Consider the following 18,838-nt stretch of genomic DNA (forward strand, 5'->3'; position numbering starts at 1 on the left):
ATGCATACAACAGGAAGAAATATGTTGTTACAGGCTTGTGGTGTAACTATACTATAATGTAATACTAGTAGTAGCTAGCCTGGTCAATAACCACAACAACTGCAATTAATTAGAATGCATTAGAATCCCAGATCAGAGCTTCTTAGACAAATAAAATTTGAATTACTTTAGATGGTGGAAATCTGCTCCTGAACTAACCCTGCTCTGAGTTGCTGTCAGCTTGTCTTGTGAATTTTTATGAATTTTCAATCCTTGTGACCTTTGTTTACAAGAGGCTGGACGATGACTGCTTAAAAATTCATAGGGTGATCTTTTGTTGTGCACGCACAAGAATCCAAAATCATCTTGGGAGAGACCACTTTATTCAGGGGTAAAACAAAGTTTAAACGTTGGGCAAATGGGTCAATTTAATCTACATCAAAAGTGTTTTAGATACATTATAATTGGTTTTACAGGTTGTTTTTTTTACATAGATTAGATCCACTGTTTTAGGTAAAAAAAAAAAAAAACTAAAATGCATCAACTTCAAGGATTCTAAACAAAACATGACAAGACAAGACAAACATTATTTTAGAATATTTCTTAATACTTTTTGTGCATTGTGAACCATACCTGCAGTATATTTCAGTCATATTGTCTTTAATGTCTTAGCTTGATGTTTATCAGACGTTTGTTGTTTTAAAACTAGATCATTTTAGTTTTACTTGTATGATGGTTCTTTCTATAATAGAAGGCAATAGATTTAAATGTATACATTTATTAACATTTAAGTTATTTTAAAATACTATTTCATGGGAACCACAGAAAAATTATCCTAAACAGTTTAAATTAAAAGTAAATGCACATTAAGGACCCATGTTTCTGTCTATGATCAATGTTATAGTTAGACTGAGTATATAGTACTTTCTTTGGGAGTTAATCAGGGAGGAAACCAAAAATCTATTAAAGTCACATTTTCTTTCCCATTTTTGTGCTCAGGCATGTTTAAACATGTACAGGGGAAACAGGACAGACAAAGACATGTCAATAGTTTACTTTTTCTTGTGGTTAATGAGGGTGCTCCAGTAACAAAACACCCCTCCATTGATATTAAAATGTCTGTTCATCATGAAACCTGTCCAGGCTTTACTGCTGTCAGTGTGCTGTCCAAACATGTCCGATGAGCTTTCATCCTTGCAAGCAAATGACCAAAGATTTGTGACCGTGAAACTTTTATTTTACATTTTCAATTCCTATGCAAGCATAGAGATGGAACACATTTTTTACAAATGTAAACTGAAAACCAAATGTACTTTTAAAGTATTAAAGTGACTTACCAGAGTATTTTCTTGCTAAGTTACTAATGAAATGAATGAGGAGGAAAGTGCATGGGGGTATGCAGTGCTGGGAGGAGAAGATCAGTGTGAGGGGAGGAGTTGTCATGGGAGGGTGCGAGCCAGATGGTGGGTGTATATAAGGGCATGCTGATTTCACACGCAGCCACAGACTTTACAGTGTTTCAGCTCCAGTGGATCTATCTGCCTTATACAAATATTTTTATTTTTATTTAGATTACGTCAAAGCAAAGAAGAAGATGGATTTGACTACAGCTCCTTATGACTACTATGAATACGAGGAGACAGAGAACTCCACTATGTGTGACTATTCAGAGTGGGCGCCATCATACTCTGTCATCCCGGTGCTCTACATGCTCATTTTCATCCTAGGCCTCTCAGGAAACGGAATCGTCATCTTCACTGTGTGGAGGGCTCAAGGCAAGCGTCGAGCCGCTGACATCTACATCGGCAACCTGGCCCTGGCTGACCTCACCTTCGTAGTCACTCTGCCCCTCTGGGCTGTTTATACTGCCATGGGCTACCACTGGCCCTTCGGAGTGGCCCTATGTAAGATCAGCAGCTACGTGGTGCTTCTCAACATGTATGCCAGCGTCTTCTGCCTCACCTGCATGAGTTTTGACCGGTACCTGGCCATCGTCCACTCCCTGTCCAGCTCCCAGCTGCGCACCCGTGGACACATTCGAGCGTCTCTTGCAGTCATCTGGGCACTGTCTGGTCTCTTGGCTGCCCCTACTCTTCTCTTTCGCACAATCAGGTATGACCAGCAAAGCAACCGAACATCTTGTGCTATGGACTTCAGCCTGGTTTTGACCCATAAGGAGGAGGAGAACCTGTGGATCGCCGGTCTCAGCATCTCCTCATCGGCTCTGGGTTTTCTCCTTCCATTCCTTGCAATGATGGTCTGCTACTGCTTCATCGGCTACACAGTCACACGCCACTTCAACACCTTGCGCAAGGAGGATCAGCGTAAAAGAAGGCTGCTGAAGATCATCACCACCCTGGTGGTGGTGTTTGCTGTCTGCTGGCTGCCATTCCACCTCGTGAAGACTGCTGATGCCCTGTCGTACGTGGACCTGTTCCCCACCACCTGCGACTTCCTGCGCTTCCTGTTGCTGGCTCACCCCTACGCTACCTGCCTGGCTTACCTGAACAGTTGTCTTAACCCCTTCCTTTATGCCTTTTTTGACCTGCGTTTCAGATCTCAGTGCCTGTGCCTCCTCAACCTGAAGAAATTCCTGCATGCCAGTCCAAACAGCTCCCTTTCCTCACAGAAGACAGAGGCTCAGTCTCTGGCCACAAAGGTGTGACCACAGTGGGGGAAGAGGCAAACAATGCAGAAAAGGGCAGGTTGAAAGACAAAACTTTGCAGCATCATCTGCAATAAGTTTCAGGGTGTCACCTTTGCCCGGCTGCCCCAATCTCCCCCCCCCACCCCTTGGCCTCTGACTGTGTGGACTGACGAGGACTGAATGTTGTTGATGTGTGTGTGGGGGGGTTGGGGGTGGGGGGTGGGGTGGGGGGTGTTGAATCACACTGAAACTCCAGACTCTTTAAGTGGCAGTGAAACAAAACAATAATGGAAAATGCCTGAAACTCTGTTGAAGAAATATTGACTGGATGCTCATGAAATCCTCATGGTTCTTGTGTGGACTTTTTGAACTGGACAAGCTATGCATTCACCGCTGATGTTCTTCTTGTCATTAGTGAACACTTGAGGAGTGATCAGCCGGTGCTACAGTATCTTCCCCACGGATGGCAGCGCTACGTCTCCTTCTGTAGGAAGGATGTGCCAGTCGGCAAAGAAGGTGTTGGAGTCAGATAAGATGTTGTAAATTGTAAATTTGTGCGTGTGTGTGTGTGGGTGTGTGTGTGTGTGTGTGTGTGTGTGTGTGTGTGTGTGTGTGTGTGTGTGTGAGGGAGGGGAGGGGAGGGGGTAGACTGGGGAGGGTTGGGGGGACGGCAGACAGACCAGACAGACAAACAGATGGCAGCTGACAAATGGTTTCAGGTTGCTGAAAGGTCCAATTAAAAGGTGACTGGTTTGACAGGCATGTGAGTATGAAGGTATGAGTTGTTTGCTTCTGTGTGTGGACAATGAATGTCATTGATTATCCTCCTGACAGCAACATGAAAGAAATTTGTAAATACATTATTTTTGATTTGTATTAAAAAAGGTGCTCTGAAGAAACAAACGCTTTCTCTGGTGTGACTCTGCTCCCTCCAATGGCTTGTTAAGTCTTACTAGAATGTATTTTCTCCTGTCCGGTGAATATGCTTCTTCCTGTTGGGGCATTGCTGAGAGGAGGCCGTCTCTCCTCCTATTGTTTTTGGAAGGGCTGAAATCAAAGCACATGTCTGCAGGAAATGCACGCTCTACTTCTGTTTCCCTCTCCTCTAACAACTCACCCGCACAAACAATCCAGTGAGGACAAATGTTTCTAAACTGGATCGACCACAGGGGTATTTGGCAGACTCCTAAACAATGTAAAAATCCTAGGTGTTAATTACCAAAATGCATTCCTCAAATAACAACTAAAATAGTCTTTAGCTTTTAGTGTGAATCCAGTTTAGTTGCTCCTGGAGATTGAAGCTAAATGCAGGAAGGAGAGGGTAAAAAGTCTTTTAGAGGCTTCACACTATTGCAGTCATAGCGGTTTATGTGAGCAGTATTTTAAGAACCTTTAAACCGTCACCACATTTACATTGGATGGTTATTTACTCAGAAAACAGGGATTATTTACATGGGTAATGGGGTTGGGAGGCAGTGTGTCACCAATGATCTTCCTGAGTAAAAAAATGCTTAGAACAAAACATGTGAAGTGTTTCTAGTTTTAGTAATAGAAAAGTAAGGCACTGTGAAGATAATATTTGTGCTTTTTACACTGCCTTACTTTCCTATTAGCTAGTTTCTCTCACCAGAAATGCTTTACATGTTCCATTTTTAGCACATGTTCCACGCAGGAACATCATTGGTGATGCACAGTCTCCAACCACCATTTCCAATGTAAATAGTTAGCGGTTTCTGAGCAGCTACCCATCCAACACAAATATGACAGCTGTTTAAGGGCACATACAACCATATTTCTTTAAACCAATATGATATTTTTGAGAGTTGAGTTGTTTCGGACCTTAAAAATCATTTTTAATTTTGGACCCTTTCAGACAAGCCATTTGTTTAAGATTTAAACAAACTTATACTAATTCTAACTTTTGAATTAACTGCCTTGTAACCTTTTGCCAGAACCTCACTTTAAATAATTTTTACACTGTCCTCAATCAATAGCACGTCATTTAATCAAATTGTTTCACTAAGCTATAACTACAGTAGTTGTTTAGCTTTAAAGCACTTTTCAAGACTAAACAATTTTGACAGTAATAAGCTTTTTACAGGATATAATCAGCAACAGCAGGGAGACAGAGGGATTGGACTAATCCTTAATTAGTGATTTGAAGTTGGTGTTTATGTTTTTTGTCCTCTTGGTAATACCTGTTACAGTATGGCTTCATCTGAATAATTAAAATTGATGGTGGCTTCATCTGAATAATTAAAATTGATGGTCTTGCTCCATTTGAGTAAATATGGAATAAGGAAGCTTTGCTGTGGCTTTCAATTTCAACAAGCATCTTTGTTTTCTGGAAAGAAAGAAATTCGACAGCTTCATCCAGAGTTGTTCTGTCCTTTTCATTTCTGTTTTGGTTGGAATAATCACATATGAACAAGTAATTTTCAAACATAATTGGTAGAATATAAACTATTCTAAATTGATAATATATCTACGATCCTACTTTGTTGCATTTGCTGAAATAAAATCTGATTTTACAGGGCTTTTTTCAGATTATCACAGTTCACAAACACAAACTTAAGTGGATTGTATTGGCAATGTATGTGTTAGATCAACACAAAGTAGTTCATTTGTGAGGTGGAAATGAGAATATGGTTTTCAAAATAAAAAATAAAAATCTGAAAGTGTGGTATGTATACTTACCCTTTTTATCAGCTATCTTTAAATAGAATCCAGTGTAACCATTTGCCTTTAGAAGTCCTGTTATTAGCAAATTGAGTGCCCTTGTGTGTAACTGACTCACTGTATAAATTCATTAATGAGCTTTTGTGAAAAAAAACATCATAAAGACAAAGGAACTCACCTAAAAAGAAAGGCTAGACAAATAGAATAGGAATCAGAGGAGTTGGAGGAGCTGCAAAGGTCTACAGCTCAGGTGTGGAGAATCTGTTGACAGGACAATACCGGTGAAACATTGTGGGGGCGGCCAGAGTTGATGGACACATAGGGGTGCAGTGCAATCTGGGTAAAAACCTGTTAGACGCTGCAAAGGGCTTTGGACTGGGATGGAGGTTTAACGTCCAATAGAACAACAACCTTAAACATGTAGACAAAGCTACAACATATTGGTTTAGATTGAAACATATGCATAAGTTAAAATGTTCTAGCCAAAGTCCTGATATCCAACTGAGAATCTGTGGCAAGAATTACATATCAATGTTCACAGAATCTCTTCTTCCAGCCTGACTCAGACAGAACTATAGAAGTATGCCCCAAAAGACTTGCAGCTGGAATTGCTAAAAAAAGATGCTTCTACAAAGTGTGGACATAGGGCGGCTAAATACAAATGTAGGTCACACTTTTCACATTTTGATTCGTAAAAAAAATATTGAAACTTGCAGTTTTCGAAGAAGTAGCTAGCTGTGTGTTTCACGATTCCATGCAGCAGACATTTTTTACTGGATGACTTGTCACATTATCCTCCACCTGCTAGTATCAAAGACAAAGCCCTGCTGTGAAAGATAATCTGGCCAGCTTATTTTCACCATTTTCCGGGTTTTATGAGGCACATGTGATCATTTTACGCAGATTGCATGGCATGAAGTGCACAAACTCCAACTCAACAGAAGTGATTTATGCCCTTTGATCAAACACGACCTGGGTGTTTTTTTAAGCTGACAGTTTAGAAAAGCATCACACAAACTGTTTTCTGTTTCCTCTGGTATAACTGACAATGGAACATTAAGAGGGGTCATACAGATCACAGGTAAGCCTCTTGGGTAAAAAACACCCATGAACATAAATTGTGTTTTCACTTGTTTCTCATCCATGATGGTAAAATTTCAGAATGGTATTTTTAGAGGAAAACATTATTTTACTGGAACTGCTATTTTTGTATGGAGGCCACAAAACCAACACTGTGCAAAGACGAGGAGCAGTGTGGTCTGAAAGCATGCTGTGCTGAATGTGGCACTCTTTCTCTCTGTAAATCATTAAGCTAATTGCATGTATAATTAACTTAGCTCAGTGAAAGAACACTTTCTCATTTATGTTTTCTACTAAAAACCACTTTAACAGTTACTTATCATCTCTCTTTAAAATAGAAAAATTCAAATTCAAAATTCAGTTTAGGGATTTATTTGTTACTTGTTCTAAATGTTTATTTGTTTCTAACATTAAGAAACAGAGAAGGAAAACCATAAAACAAAAGATATTTCAAATAAATGTTTAAAACCATGTTTTTCATACTTAAAAAAAGTTAAGGCTTAAGAAGAGGGATTAATAATGGTAAAAAAAAATAAAACACTGTTTTTTTAAATGTTGTATTAAAACAAAAAAATAAGGTATTTCATGTTCCGAAGCCTTCGAAAAGTTATTCTGTCATGGGAGTTTCATATTAGTTATTTTGTTATTATTTAGCAAGCATTAAAGGATTTGTTAAAATTTTTGGAAGCAGGGTTTTTGGAGAGAGTAGGAGTAGTTAGTATCTAACCTGCAGCTGATAACTTCTAATGACCTCGGAATGAGGAAAAATAAACTCCACAGAAGCCTACATCAAAAATGTCAATTTAAATGAGGTTGATGCGTGTTGGTCTTCATAAATTGTTAAATGAAAACAAGAATGTAGCTATTAGAATAATTTTGCCCCTATCTGCTGTCAACGATTACATTGTTTAAACCAGTGGGATTAGGTAGGTTTAGCATCTTGGGTTCGACAAGTCTCCATAACAAATATTAAATGCTATCTACATACCAACTAGTTGATTGGGAGTAATGCCAGGAAAAAGCCTGTTCTCTCCAAACATCACAAGCATCACTGTATGCAGTCTGCTCAAATTTACAGGGAGATTTGGTCAGACCAAACTAAGATTGAACATTTTGGAAACAAACTCTCCAGTTGATTCTGGCTTGCAGCAAATTAGCAATGGGATCTGTGATGCAGTGGGCCTGTTCCTGTTGCAAAGGCCATAGGACCCTGGTTTAGAGTGCTTGTAATCAAGGACTATTTAACATAAAATTTTGCACTCCTCTGCATGAAACTGAAAACGGGTCAAATTTGGGTCTTTCAGGTGGATAATGATGTAAGAGTTATGGACATAAAAATGGTTCACCAGACGCTAACTCAACCTTGTTTTATGGTCATCTCAATCCTCTAACCTACAGTACATCCAAAACCTGTGAGGTAAGCTGACGAGTGAATAGGAGATATAGGAGCTGGATAATATAAAGCAGAGGTCAACAACCTTTATAATCCAAAGAGCCTTTTTTTGTCTCTTCTAATAATTAATTTTTGTCTTAAGCCATAGAACCTACCTGACCATTTGAAATAAAAGCCAGATTGTCAAACTTTATAAATATCTACTATTAAAATTTGTTTTATAGTTAATTGTTTATTTTTTTATTTTTTTTATTTTCAGGTTTTGGGAAAAGCCCAATCTTTTTCTTACAAAAAGGAGATTAATACATTTTCTTGATTGGAAAGTTTCATATTTGTGGAAAATAAAGGGGAAAAAATGTGGCTTAAAACAACAACAACAAAAAAACTACCAAACAAAAAAGTGATTCTTTGTACCATTTATCATTCTATTGTGGAAATTGTTTGGAGATTTGCATGAAAACATTTAAAAAATGACCAAACTAGCCTTTTTAATTACATTTATGTTTAAAAATGTGTATAATTGTATAATTTAGGTTATTAAGAAGCAATGAAGAGGGCCAACAGAGCCACATGTGGTTTTAGAGCTGCAGGTGGTAGAGCTCTACTTTAGAGAGATTGTGCAAAGATAAATGGACAGAAATCCTAGACTCCTTATGCTCCAACTTAGGAAAATGTTATAGAAGTAAGTGAAGAAGCCAGCAATGATTTTGGTATTTTTTTCCCCACAAAATAAATGTAGTTAAATCAAATGTTTCATATTTCTCAGATTTTAACAATAGTTGAGGCTTTTGACAAATATTTAACAGAGCTGGCAAAATATGTGGAGGGCTCTGTATGGACCTGAATAAGAAATGAATATGTTTTTGGCATTTTCTGCAAGAGTAACTCAGTAAATTGTAAGGAAAAAGTCCCCTCTTTGTCAGACTGGATACTTTCTGGGCAATGTGGCCGAGACTAAAGTAGTTTCTATATCCCACCTTAAATCATTCATTATCATATCAATGGGGGGCAAAAAGAGCAGTTTTGCAGCCAGGCTCACTTTATGTCAAAAACATATGTCCCTTCTGTCATAAATCAGAACCCAATAAACCAGCTTAAGCAGAAAATAGACAAAGGAAGCAAGCACATATTTGTCCCCTGTCCTAACAATAGAGGCAGAACAACTTGGCATGCAGACCGGACCTGAGGCCCAGTCCGGCAGTGGTGGGGAAGGATGAGAAGCTGACCCCTGAAGAGTCTTGGAGGACCCTCAGCTTCCTGCCACACGGCCCTTCCAGAACAACCTCCCCAAAGGACGGCTGGCCTGACGGCCTGGAAAGGATCCAGCAGGCCAACCAGGAAGAGTAGATGGAGGGTGGTCAGGGTAGTGTTTCCTGATCTGGGTATCCTGTCTTTCAGAGGCAAGATGCTAACGTCACAAACTTATCTGCAATGACTATGGGGATAGATGCTTTATATTAATCATGATCTTCTCTATGAGGGTAAGTATGCCGGTAATAACATAATCAATAACAAACGTCTGACTCAAGCCCTAAAAGGAAAGTTAGAGGCATCTCTCTCTTCTTCTCCATCTCCTTGTCTGCCTCTATAGATTGCAGACCTTTTCAAAGACACTCATACATGATAGCAATCGTTAGTAAAGACACGTAGTTTCCGATGGAGCGGAAGAGTCCAAGCTTTGGGAGTCTCCGGATCCTAGGTTAGAGAGGATCATCCTCTTCAATGGAAACAGAGAGTCCCTTCATTCTCTCATCTTTCCTCTCCTTTGTGCCTCCTTCCCTCTCTCAGGTCTAAATGGAGGCCCTGTCATATCCAACAGGCCTGAACCAGTTCAGAGCCTCAGCTGCATCGATGTCTGCCTTACAGGTAATACGCCACAAAGAAACTCCATTAGGGCCTCATCCAAAGAAACAGTGTGCTCAGCTGATTATTAGTTGAGGCTCAGACGACACGTGCACAGCTTTACTCTTACAAGGTCTCAATATGTGATGTAAATGTGGCAGCTTTACTCTGATCTTACATTCACATTTATTCTAACTTGGTGAGAAGATTCTGCTGCCAATCACTTTCTTTGTGTGCCACTATGTGATACATTGCTTGTTTAACTCATGTCGCAGGGGCTTAAATCTTTGTGCGCAAACTAATATCACTGGTGCATTTTTGTTTCAGCCATTAAGATTTTTTAAAGCTGTTTACATTGGAATAAGTAAATGAATTTCCCTATGTTTAACAATTTGTGTTCCACGGGGCTCTTAATGGGTCCAAATATTTTAATATGTATTTGATAAAACATAGCAAAGTGGATTTACACTAAAAAATTCTAAATCCCTAATGGTTTGAACAAGGGTCCTACAGGGGTCTATACTGGGTTTAATTCTCTTCAATATTATATGTAAATACTTACTTTGTGTGTGTAGAGATAATGTGATTCATTGTATGCTGATGTTATTGTTATTTTTACTCATGACAAAACTGCAGAAAAAGGTGCAGGCAAATTAACAGATGTTTGGTTAAATATTGAGGCTGCACAGTGGCACAGTTGGTAGAACTGTCGCCTTGCAGCAAGATAATCTCCCACGTGCATGCATGGGTTCTCTCTGGGTACTCCCACAGTCCAAAAACATGACTATTAGGTCGATTGCTCTCTCTACATTGCCCTCAGGTGTGAATGCGTGTGTGTGGTTGTTTGTCCTGTGTGTCTCTTGTGTTGCCCTGCGATGGACTGGTTACCTGTCCAGGGTGCACCTTGCCTCTCGCCTGTAGACCGCTATAGGCACCAGCTCCATGGTATAGAAAATGAATGGATGGATGGTCAAATATTACATGCTAGCACAAGATATGTAATTTATGGCTGAATGAATGGGTGCCTTCAAGCTTTTCATCAGCCATTCAGCCTATTTAAAGCTGTTACAGTTGAAAATTTGAACTCCAGGTCCCTGTTTATCAACAGGTGTACGCCAGGGCTCTATAGTGGGTTTAGTATTCATCAGTATGTATATTAACAAAGATAAGGAACTGGATTTACAATTGTAAATGGCTTTGTACATGGTCAACGTTCCTTCAGTATTTACTTTATAATAATACGCTGTAGGCATGGGAACGTTTGCCTAATCTACAGGATCCCACATGGCCTTGCTCCTCCTTAACAGTGGGACTTTGTTCATTTCAAATTAGCTGTGAACAGATCAAGAAGAGGAGCGACCAGAGCAGACAGTATAATCCCACTGAGAAAGAAAACATTGGTCAAACCGGTTTTTCTTTTGGAGTATCAGTGGGATTCTATACAGCCTTTCAATTGTACCTTTAAATGCAGAGTGTAGAAATAGCTTCTTGGGAATCATAACTGTCTGCATTGCATAATTTTTCATGTCAAATATATTGCCTTTATAATAAGATTAGCCACTAATTTGTTGGAAATTAGGATCACTGTTTTTTGGCTGGCCAGATCAGCTCTAATTTAAAGGAAGAAACATGAAACTTTTTAAATAAAAGAACACCAGATCTACCATATAACATGGAGCAGGCTCATTTTTGTTTTCTGTGCAGGGCTTGATGAAGTCTCAATGGTAATAAGGCATCCTGGAGTAAAACATTTAACAGGCCATGGGTCCTCCAATGGGAGAATTATCCAAACCTTACAACTAAACAGATTTAAGAATAAGAAAGTTATTTTGATGGTAGTTGTGTGGCTGTTTGGTGAACAGTGTGGCACAAATTTCAGTTTGTTTGTGCTCCTCATGTAGCTCATAGTTCTGAGCATCCATCCATCTTATAAAGGAAGATCCCAGGTGCAAACAGACACACTTTCCTCCATCCACATTTTTCCAAATGTTGTCATTTGATGGCAGATCTTGCAAGCTTAGTCTCATAGAGACAGATAGATATATCAACCAGGAATCATTAAAATAAATAAAAAGACGTGCCTGCATGTCTGTTCTGAAGATTGAAAAATGTAGAGTTCAAGATCAGTGTTATTCAGCATTATTCAGCAATAGCTCTGCGTCCCCTAGTCAGTACATGCCCTCCCCGCTGGAAAGAAGAGCAGCTTTAGAATATTCTGTTGGAACCCAAATTAATTTCTCTTCCGTACACAACACATTTACTCCAACAGAAGTTTTTACCTAACTTTTTCCAATGCAAAAATCCTTCTTTCAAGTTTTCAAGACTTCAAGACTTGTTTGTGTTTTGTTGAAAAGTTATCTTGGCAGCAGCTTTGCAGAACTCCTTGCTGATGATGATTGGGACAGGATTTGAAGAGTTATGGTGAATTATTATGCATTTTACCTGGCTGAGCTCCCAGCTTTTGCTGATGAGCATCTCTAAAATGCCAAAACAATCATTCAAACTTCATTTATAGAGCCCTTTTCATACAGTCAAATGTAACAGAAAGCACTTTACAGAGGTTAAAAACAGAAAGACGGATAATCAAAAACAAGACACACACAAAGAAATGATGAAACTGATTAAATCAAGTGAAAAGACAAAAATAATTTAAATTATTGCTAAAAATCAACTAGGAATTAAAAATGAGAGAAATCAATCAGTTATAGAGAACGAGGAACTGTGGAAAATGTGTAAATTACATTTATGAGAAAACACTAGCAATATATGTGTAAGGAGAAAGATAAAATTGTCAAATAAAATGTATAAAAACACTAAAGTTAAGACAATGCACAGTAAACATAAATAGGAATAGCATCTAGAATAGTAAATAACAACATTCATAAAACACAAAATATGGCATTATTCACCATAATTATAAACAGCTTAAACCGCAATACAATAATAAAGTATAAATAGATAAAAAAGACTGCAAATTTTGTCAAACACATCCAAACAATAAAAATTTTTTGCTCAGACTTCTACACAGTCCTCATCTCCATTGTTTTCCATTTGAATCATGTGAAACAAAAATTAAAAGGAGATTTACTTTTCAGGCACAAACATTTTCAGCTAAAGTGTCTGCTCTTGTGTCTTTGACATTACATTTAAAGAGCAAAGTAATGGTGACTGAAAAAAATGCCTTTTTCATTACATTTTTATTAAACATGTTAAAGACGTCTATTTCTGTACCCATCTGCAGGAATTTAATTGGTTCTTTGGGTGACATCGAATCCACATGTAAAAATAAAGTCCCTGCTTCTTTTAGGATAAAGGCTCTTTGTTCAATCCTCAAGGATACAGTAAGAAGTCAGTCAGCTGCTGGGCAGCTGTTACAGCTGTTTCTCTGCACCACATTTAGTCATCATTATGCAGTTCATGGTCACTAAATAAAACTTAAACATGCTATGGGATCATGTAACATGGATTTACAAAGTGCTTTGGTGGCCAATTAAACTTTTGTGTGTTTATATCTTATATACATACACAAAGTACAGTTTTTTTACATCTCCTGGCCAGGTGGTTATGATATTTTTTTATAGAGGTCTGGTTCCCTAAGGTAGTATAGGGTACTGGTGTTTATTTGAGATACCAACTGCATCCTGAAAGCGTGTGCCTCATCACATAGGAGCTATCACATCCAAATTAGATGATTTTAGTAGATGAGTCTGATTCTTTAAAGAAGAATACAAATTTATTTCCAAACCAATTAAATTTAGAGGTAAAAATCTGAGTGATTAATGTTTAATAATCAAGGTTTACCACTGTTGGATCATGAAACACCAGTTTTTTTACCCAAAAGTGGAAAGTCATGAGATGATCTGCAAAAGAAAAATGAAATTTCAGGATGAATGTTTATGGTAGGCTGCATTTTAACATACTAAAGATAATAACAGTAGTCATAAATGGATCAAATTAGAGTACATTTTGTATAAATTTAGTTTGTCCTGTTATTATATTTGCATATAATTGGCTTGATAGCAATGTTTGCACAGTTCAAAAAGCAACAGCTGGGGTCAGAAGTATCTGCCGCAGTAATTATGTGGGATAGAAACAGAAAATTTGGGAACCACAATAGCATTGTAACATATAATCAAACTCCTGTTTATCACACTTTGTCAGATATCAGTTATAGCAGTGAAATTCCTTTCTAACCAGTCTAAATAATAAAAGACGAATCTAAGTAAACATTCTTGACCCTGTGATAGATTGGTGATCTGTCTGTACTCCTTCACTTGCCTGGTAAGAGAATGGTAATCCGTTGACCGAATCAAGTGGGTATGGTCCTACTGGTAAAAATTATATTTCAAGATTTTGCAACTGACAGTGTGTCAGAAATAAATCGGGTTGGGATAGTCAAACATTGATAAAAAAAAAAAATGAAAGTTAAAACATCATTTTTAACATTTAAAGGCTATAAAAGAATTTACTGTATATACAGGTCAGTAAAGAAGTATTTCCCCACTTTTGCTTTTTGTCCCCTTTAACTAGATAACCAAAGTACATATAAAATGCAGTTTTTAAATAATCACTTCATTTTCCAAGGGTAAAAAGCTTGTTTCCCCTCTAAACCTTAAAAACTGGTTGTTGCACACCTGGCAGCAGCGCCTGCCATCAAGCTCTGGCGACTATTTTCAATCTTCTACATTTCTGTGGAAGAATTTTGGCCCACTCTTCTATGCAGAATTGTTTAAATTCAGCTACAATGGTGGGTTTTGAGCATCAATGCCCTGTTTAAGATCCTTCCACAGCATCTCATTTATATTTAAGTCCAGAATTTTTATTAGACCACTCTCGGAACTGTTTTTGTATGCAGTTTAGAGGTGGCTTCAAATCATTGTTCTGCTGCATAACCCAAATGTGCTTTAGCTTAAGGTTGCCAGCTTATGGCCGGATATTGTAGATATTGTTCAGGGTTCTTTTGTGACCTCCTTGATGTGTCATTGATGCAATCTTGGAGTAGTTTTTCATCTGTTTATCTTTTATTTCGACTAAGGCATGATGTGTTGCTTTTTGTGATCATTTAGCCAACTTCATGTTGTCAGACTATATTTAAGCAATTTCTTAATTTTTCAGGTCAGGCAGTTATCAGGCTTGGGTGTGGCTTGAGAAATTAAACTCAGCTATCCTGGAAATTTAATTTATAGTCAATTCATGATTTAACAATGGGGCAACAGCCTGTTTACATAAGGCCAGGCAAGCCAGGCAAACAATTTAAGTAGTTAACATAATTTCTTGCATGTGCAAAATTAGTCAGGGATAAGAGGTCTGGATGTTTGTAATATATTAAATTAATCTCAAATAAATGCATCACTACTGTCAAAAGGATTGCAGGAACCGTAGTTTTAAATTTCTGTTTGGAAGAATTCTTGTTCGGATAACCATGTTGTTTTATTCAGAGAGTAATGTTTTTTTAAGTGTGGACGAACATATGAATGGGAACATTATAACATGAATAATAATATTTGGGATCGCTAAAACGTTTATTTTGATCAGAAAGAAATGAAGGACCTGCTTTCAAGAACCTGACTATTATATAACAAACGACATGCTGTAAAGCAGGGGTCTACCTCATAAAACGAGGACAACAGTGACACCTAGTGGTGTTCTAGAAAATAAAACATATCCCCGGAACTTTGATGTGGTAGCCTTTAAAAAAGTCGGAGTTATTTTGCAGACGGAACAATAAACAGAGGCCGAACGGATGTTTTTGATTAGTCTCTCTGAATATAGAGATATAGGTTTAGATATAAATAACTACAGGTGTTTGTTGGCAGCATGGGGTCCCGCAGACAGGCCCGGGTGTGGAGGTATGTCGAAGAAGGCAGTCTTTTGAAGCTGAAGTCGTACCTCCGAAAGCACCGAGACATGGATGTGAACTTCTCCCGGGGAAAGAGGCAGAGGAGCCCGCTGCAGCTGGCCTGCTCGTTGGAAGACGATGGTGTGCTGCGGCTTCTGCTCAAACACGGAGCCGATGTTCTCCAGAGGGACCGGCGGGGAGACACGGCGCTGCACATTGCCGCCAACAGGGCGCTGAAACACGGGAAAACGGGTGAGGAACTGAAGGCTTGCGCTGGGTTAATACTAATACTTGCTTCTGGTTTTGTTTTGGTTTTAGTTCAGCTTGTGTTTATGTATTTCCCGCAGTTTATGATGACTTCGTTGTGCCGCTCAAGAAGAAATGTCCAGACGCTTTGAATGCTCCAAACAGAGCTGGAGTCACACCGCAAGACCTGCTGAACTGGATGAAACCTTCACAGGTAAACAACCCATCAAATCTCTGTGTAGTACTTATCTAACATCTAACTTTATTATTGATGATGAATATATGCACAGACATGGATGAAATACTCAACAGCTACATTGAATACCTGGTTTCCTGATTCAGATTGCATGTGGTTTGGTTTATTATTTGTTGCCTATAGCAACATATAGGAGCAAATCTCAGGTGATTGAATTTAGTTTTCTAATTCATTGAAGACAATGTCATTTTAAAACACTGTACAGGGTCTACAAGTTTAATCCATCCTAATGGGTTGGTCTAAATAGGATTCACATCACCTGCCTCAGGCTAGTGTCCATGATTCAACAATAAGAAAGAGACAGACCAATCATATCCTCCATGGGAGAGTTCCATGGTAAAAGCACTGCTGACCAAAAACAACACAAAGGCTGGTTTCATAATTGCCAGAAAATATCTTGATGATCAAATAGACCTCCGGGAAAATATTCTGTGGACTGACAAGACAAAAGTGGAAAAAAAAGTTACATCAAGTAGCGTTTCAGGAAGAGGACAGGGAGTCTAACATGGTGGTGTACTGTGATGGTTTGGGGCTTCTTTGCTGCTTCTGGAACCATAGATTCTGCTGTCTACCAGAGCCACCATCAGTTTGTTACCTTATATTTCCTCTGACTGGGGTTCTGATTCCCAGTCTTTTTATTCTGGTGAAATACAATAAGCCACTAAGTTGGTTTTCATACCTGCTCTGTGATATCTACATCTGTTTTCCTTTTTTTTTCAGGGTGCAGAAAGCATGAGTTGTCCACCTGAGTCAAACCTTGAGAAGGAGTGGCTGGAGAAGCTGCTTGGTGAATGCGAGGAGGAATTTTTTGAAAGTTTTGCAGCATATGATGGTAAATGCTAATTAATAAATTTAAGTTTGGATGTTTTCTTGCTCTTAACTGTGCTGTTTTTCTTTGGCAGCTGATGATAATCTACCTGTTGATGAAGAAGAGGAAGACTTTGGGGACTGGGCGGATCGTATCAGAAGAGAGTATTTTAACAAGAAACATGCTAAAGCTCAAAGACTGGCAAGTACGTCCTTTAAGTGTAAAAAAGAAAACGGCCGACAAAAGGAAGAAAGCAATAGGGAGCTGCATGAAAGACTGCAGAGAGAACATGAGGAGTATCTTGCTCGGGCAGCACGCAAAGAGGAAGAGACTCGGCGGGGAAAGAAACGGCAGTACGATGAGAAGTGTGCCGCCACGTTCAGTGCAGCTGCCTCAGCATCAGCCAGCATGAAGCTGAGCTACGGTGACATCCCCTGGCCATCTCCTAGGGGCACCGTCCAGGAAATGTTGGACGTGATGCTGCATGGCGTGGACCGAAAGGACGAGGTGGCGTTTCGTAAGGCGCTCCGGAAGCAGCAGGCGCTGTGGCATCCTGATAAGTTTGCCCAACGGTGTGAAGCTCGGCTGGAGGAGAAGGACAAAAAGCGGATTCTGGACACAGTGACGTCTCTATCACAGGAACTCAACAGCCTGGCTCAGAGTCTGAAGACTTAGAAATAAACAAATGAACTGAACAAGTGCCGTGGAGAACTTCAAAAACCCAGCATTTGCACCCTGTTTATTGGCAACATAGTCCTTACAGTTTCTTCAGTTCAAATTCATAGATAAATCATTGGTGCAATACAAGGGATTTCTTGAAAGAAAAAACACTCATACACAGGTTATAGGCAGATTAAACAGATTGAGATTTTGGGCTTAAAATGATGCATTTAAACAGTTATGTTTTAGGATGCAATGTTAACACCACATAAAACGTCTATGAATTTTAAAAACAAGAATCAGGAATCAGAAAGTTGCATTTAAGGCTTGTTTTCTTTAATCTACACAGGTTCAGAATTATACATACAGACTCAAATATTTACTTAGATTCTCACCAAATAGACACCTGGTGGTTTTACTTTTACAAGTTGCAGATAAGCCAGACACTTTTAGTTAACATGAACAAGCTCCTAGCATAATTCTGGCAGGATATCTCTCTACCTTTACTCTGGGAACTTGTAGAGGAATTTTAAAGAGGTTGGTTTTTGAAATGGGATCCAACTTGTAAATGTAGCCAATAATTTCTCATCAGAGTTGAGGTCAGGACTTGAGAAAGTTCATTCAGTAAGCCCTACATCAACTTGGACGAGGCTCACATTCTTCTAGTTTGTAGGAGTCCATTTGAGGTATTCACAGCTAAAAACACTGTACCAACTGTCAAGCATGGTGGTGGTAGCATCATGCTGAGGGTCTGTATCACTGCCAGTGGTACTGGTAGATTGCACAAAGTGGATGGAATACTGAAGACGGAGGATGACCTCCAAATCCTTAAATCCTTCACATCAACAGTTAGATGGTTGAAAATTGAACATTGTTGCTATTCCAAAAGCACATTGATCCCAAACATGCATCAAAACTGGTATTTGAGTAGATAAACCAACCTTCCATTAAGTTTTATGAATGGCTTGGTTTGTTGTATAATCATCCCAACCTGAAAAAAAGAACGGTTTAAATGCATCATCACCTCAAAATAAACATGACATTAATGAGGAGTGTAGGTAAGCTTCTGCTGGTCTCTGCATTTGTACTTTAATAATGTAGCTGTAATATATTTATAAATGTATTTCTTCACATCCTTTGATTTTGTTGAGCCACTTTTCCAGCTTTACGCATAATTGTGATTTGTCCTCCATTTGCAACTATACAATTTTCCATAAATGTCCATACATCTAGCGTCTGAACATCTGGGTTAACCCATAGTTGATTCATCAGCTTCATAGTATAAGTGCGGTGCAAGACAGATGTATCCAAGAAACCTTGAATATGCTGAAAATATTTTGTAGTACAGGGTTCTGAGTTTCTCTGAAATAGTGTTGTTTTCAATTAAATAACGTCCATAAACTTAAGTG

The 18,838-nt window shown here is 38.8% G+C and overlaps 2 protein-coding genes across 2 annotated transcripts; both read left to right on the top strand.

Annotated features, from left to right (window-relative positions):
• The first annotated feature begins 1,470 nt into the window (after positions 1–1,470).
• aplnrb (apelin receptor b) lies at positions 1,471–3,253 on the top strand. The gene has a single exon (XM_047371712.1). The coding sequence runs from the start codon at positions 1,574–1,576 to the stop codon at positions 2,642–2,644; it is 1,071 nt and encodes a 356-aa protein (XP_047227668.1). The 5' UTR covers positions 1,471–1,573; the 3' UTR covers positions 2,645–3,253.
• Positions 3,254–15,304: 12,051 nt separating this feature from the next.
• Positions 15,305–18,560, top strand: nfkbil1 (nuclear factor of kappa light polypeptide gene enhancer in B-cells inhibitor-like 1). The gene is made up of 4 exons (XM_047372370.1): positions 15,305–15,711; positions 15,807–15,919; positions 16,682–16,793; positions 16,864–18,560. Exons 1-4 carry the CDS (start codon positions 15,438–15,440, stop codon positions 17,442–17,444), a joined length of 1,080 nt encoding a protein of 359 aa, XP_047228326.1. The 5' UTR covers positions 15,305–15,437; the 3' UTR covers positions 17,445–18,560.
• Positions 18,561–18,838: the final 278 nt, after the last annotated feature.

The sequence above is a fragment of the Girardinichthys multiradiatus genome, chromosome 8, assembly GCF_021462225.1.
Source record: "Girardinichthys multiradiatus isolate DD_20200921_A chromosome 8, DD_fGirMul_XY1, whole genome shotgun sequence".
In the NCBI taxonomy this organism is placed as follows: Eukaryota; Metazoa; Chordata; class Actinopteri; order Cyprinodontiformes; family Goodeidae; genus Girardinichthys; species Girardinichthys multiradiatus.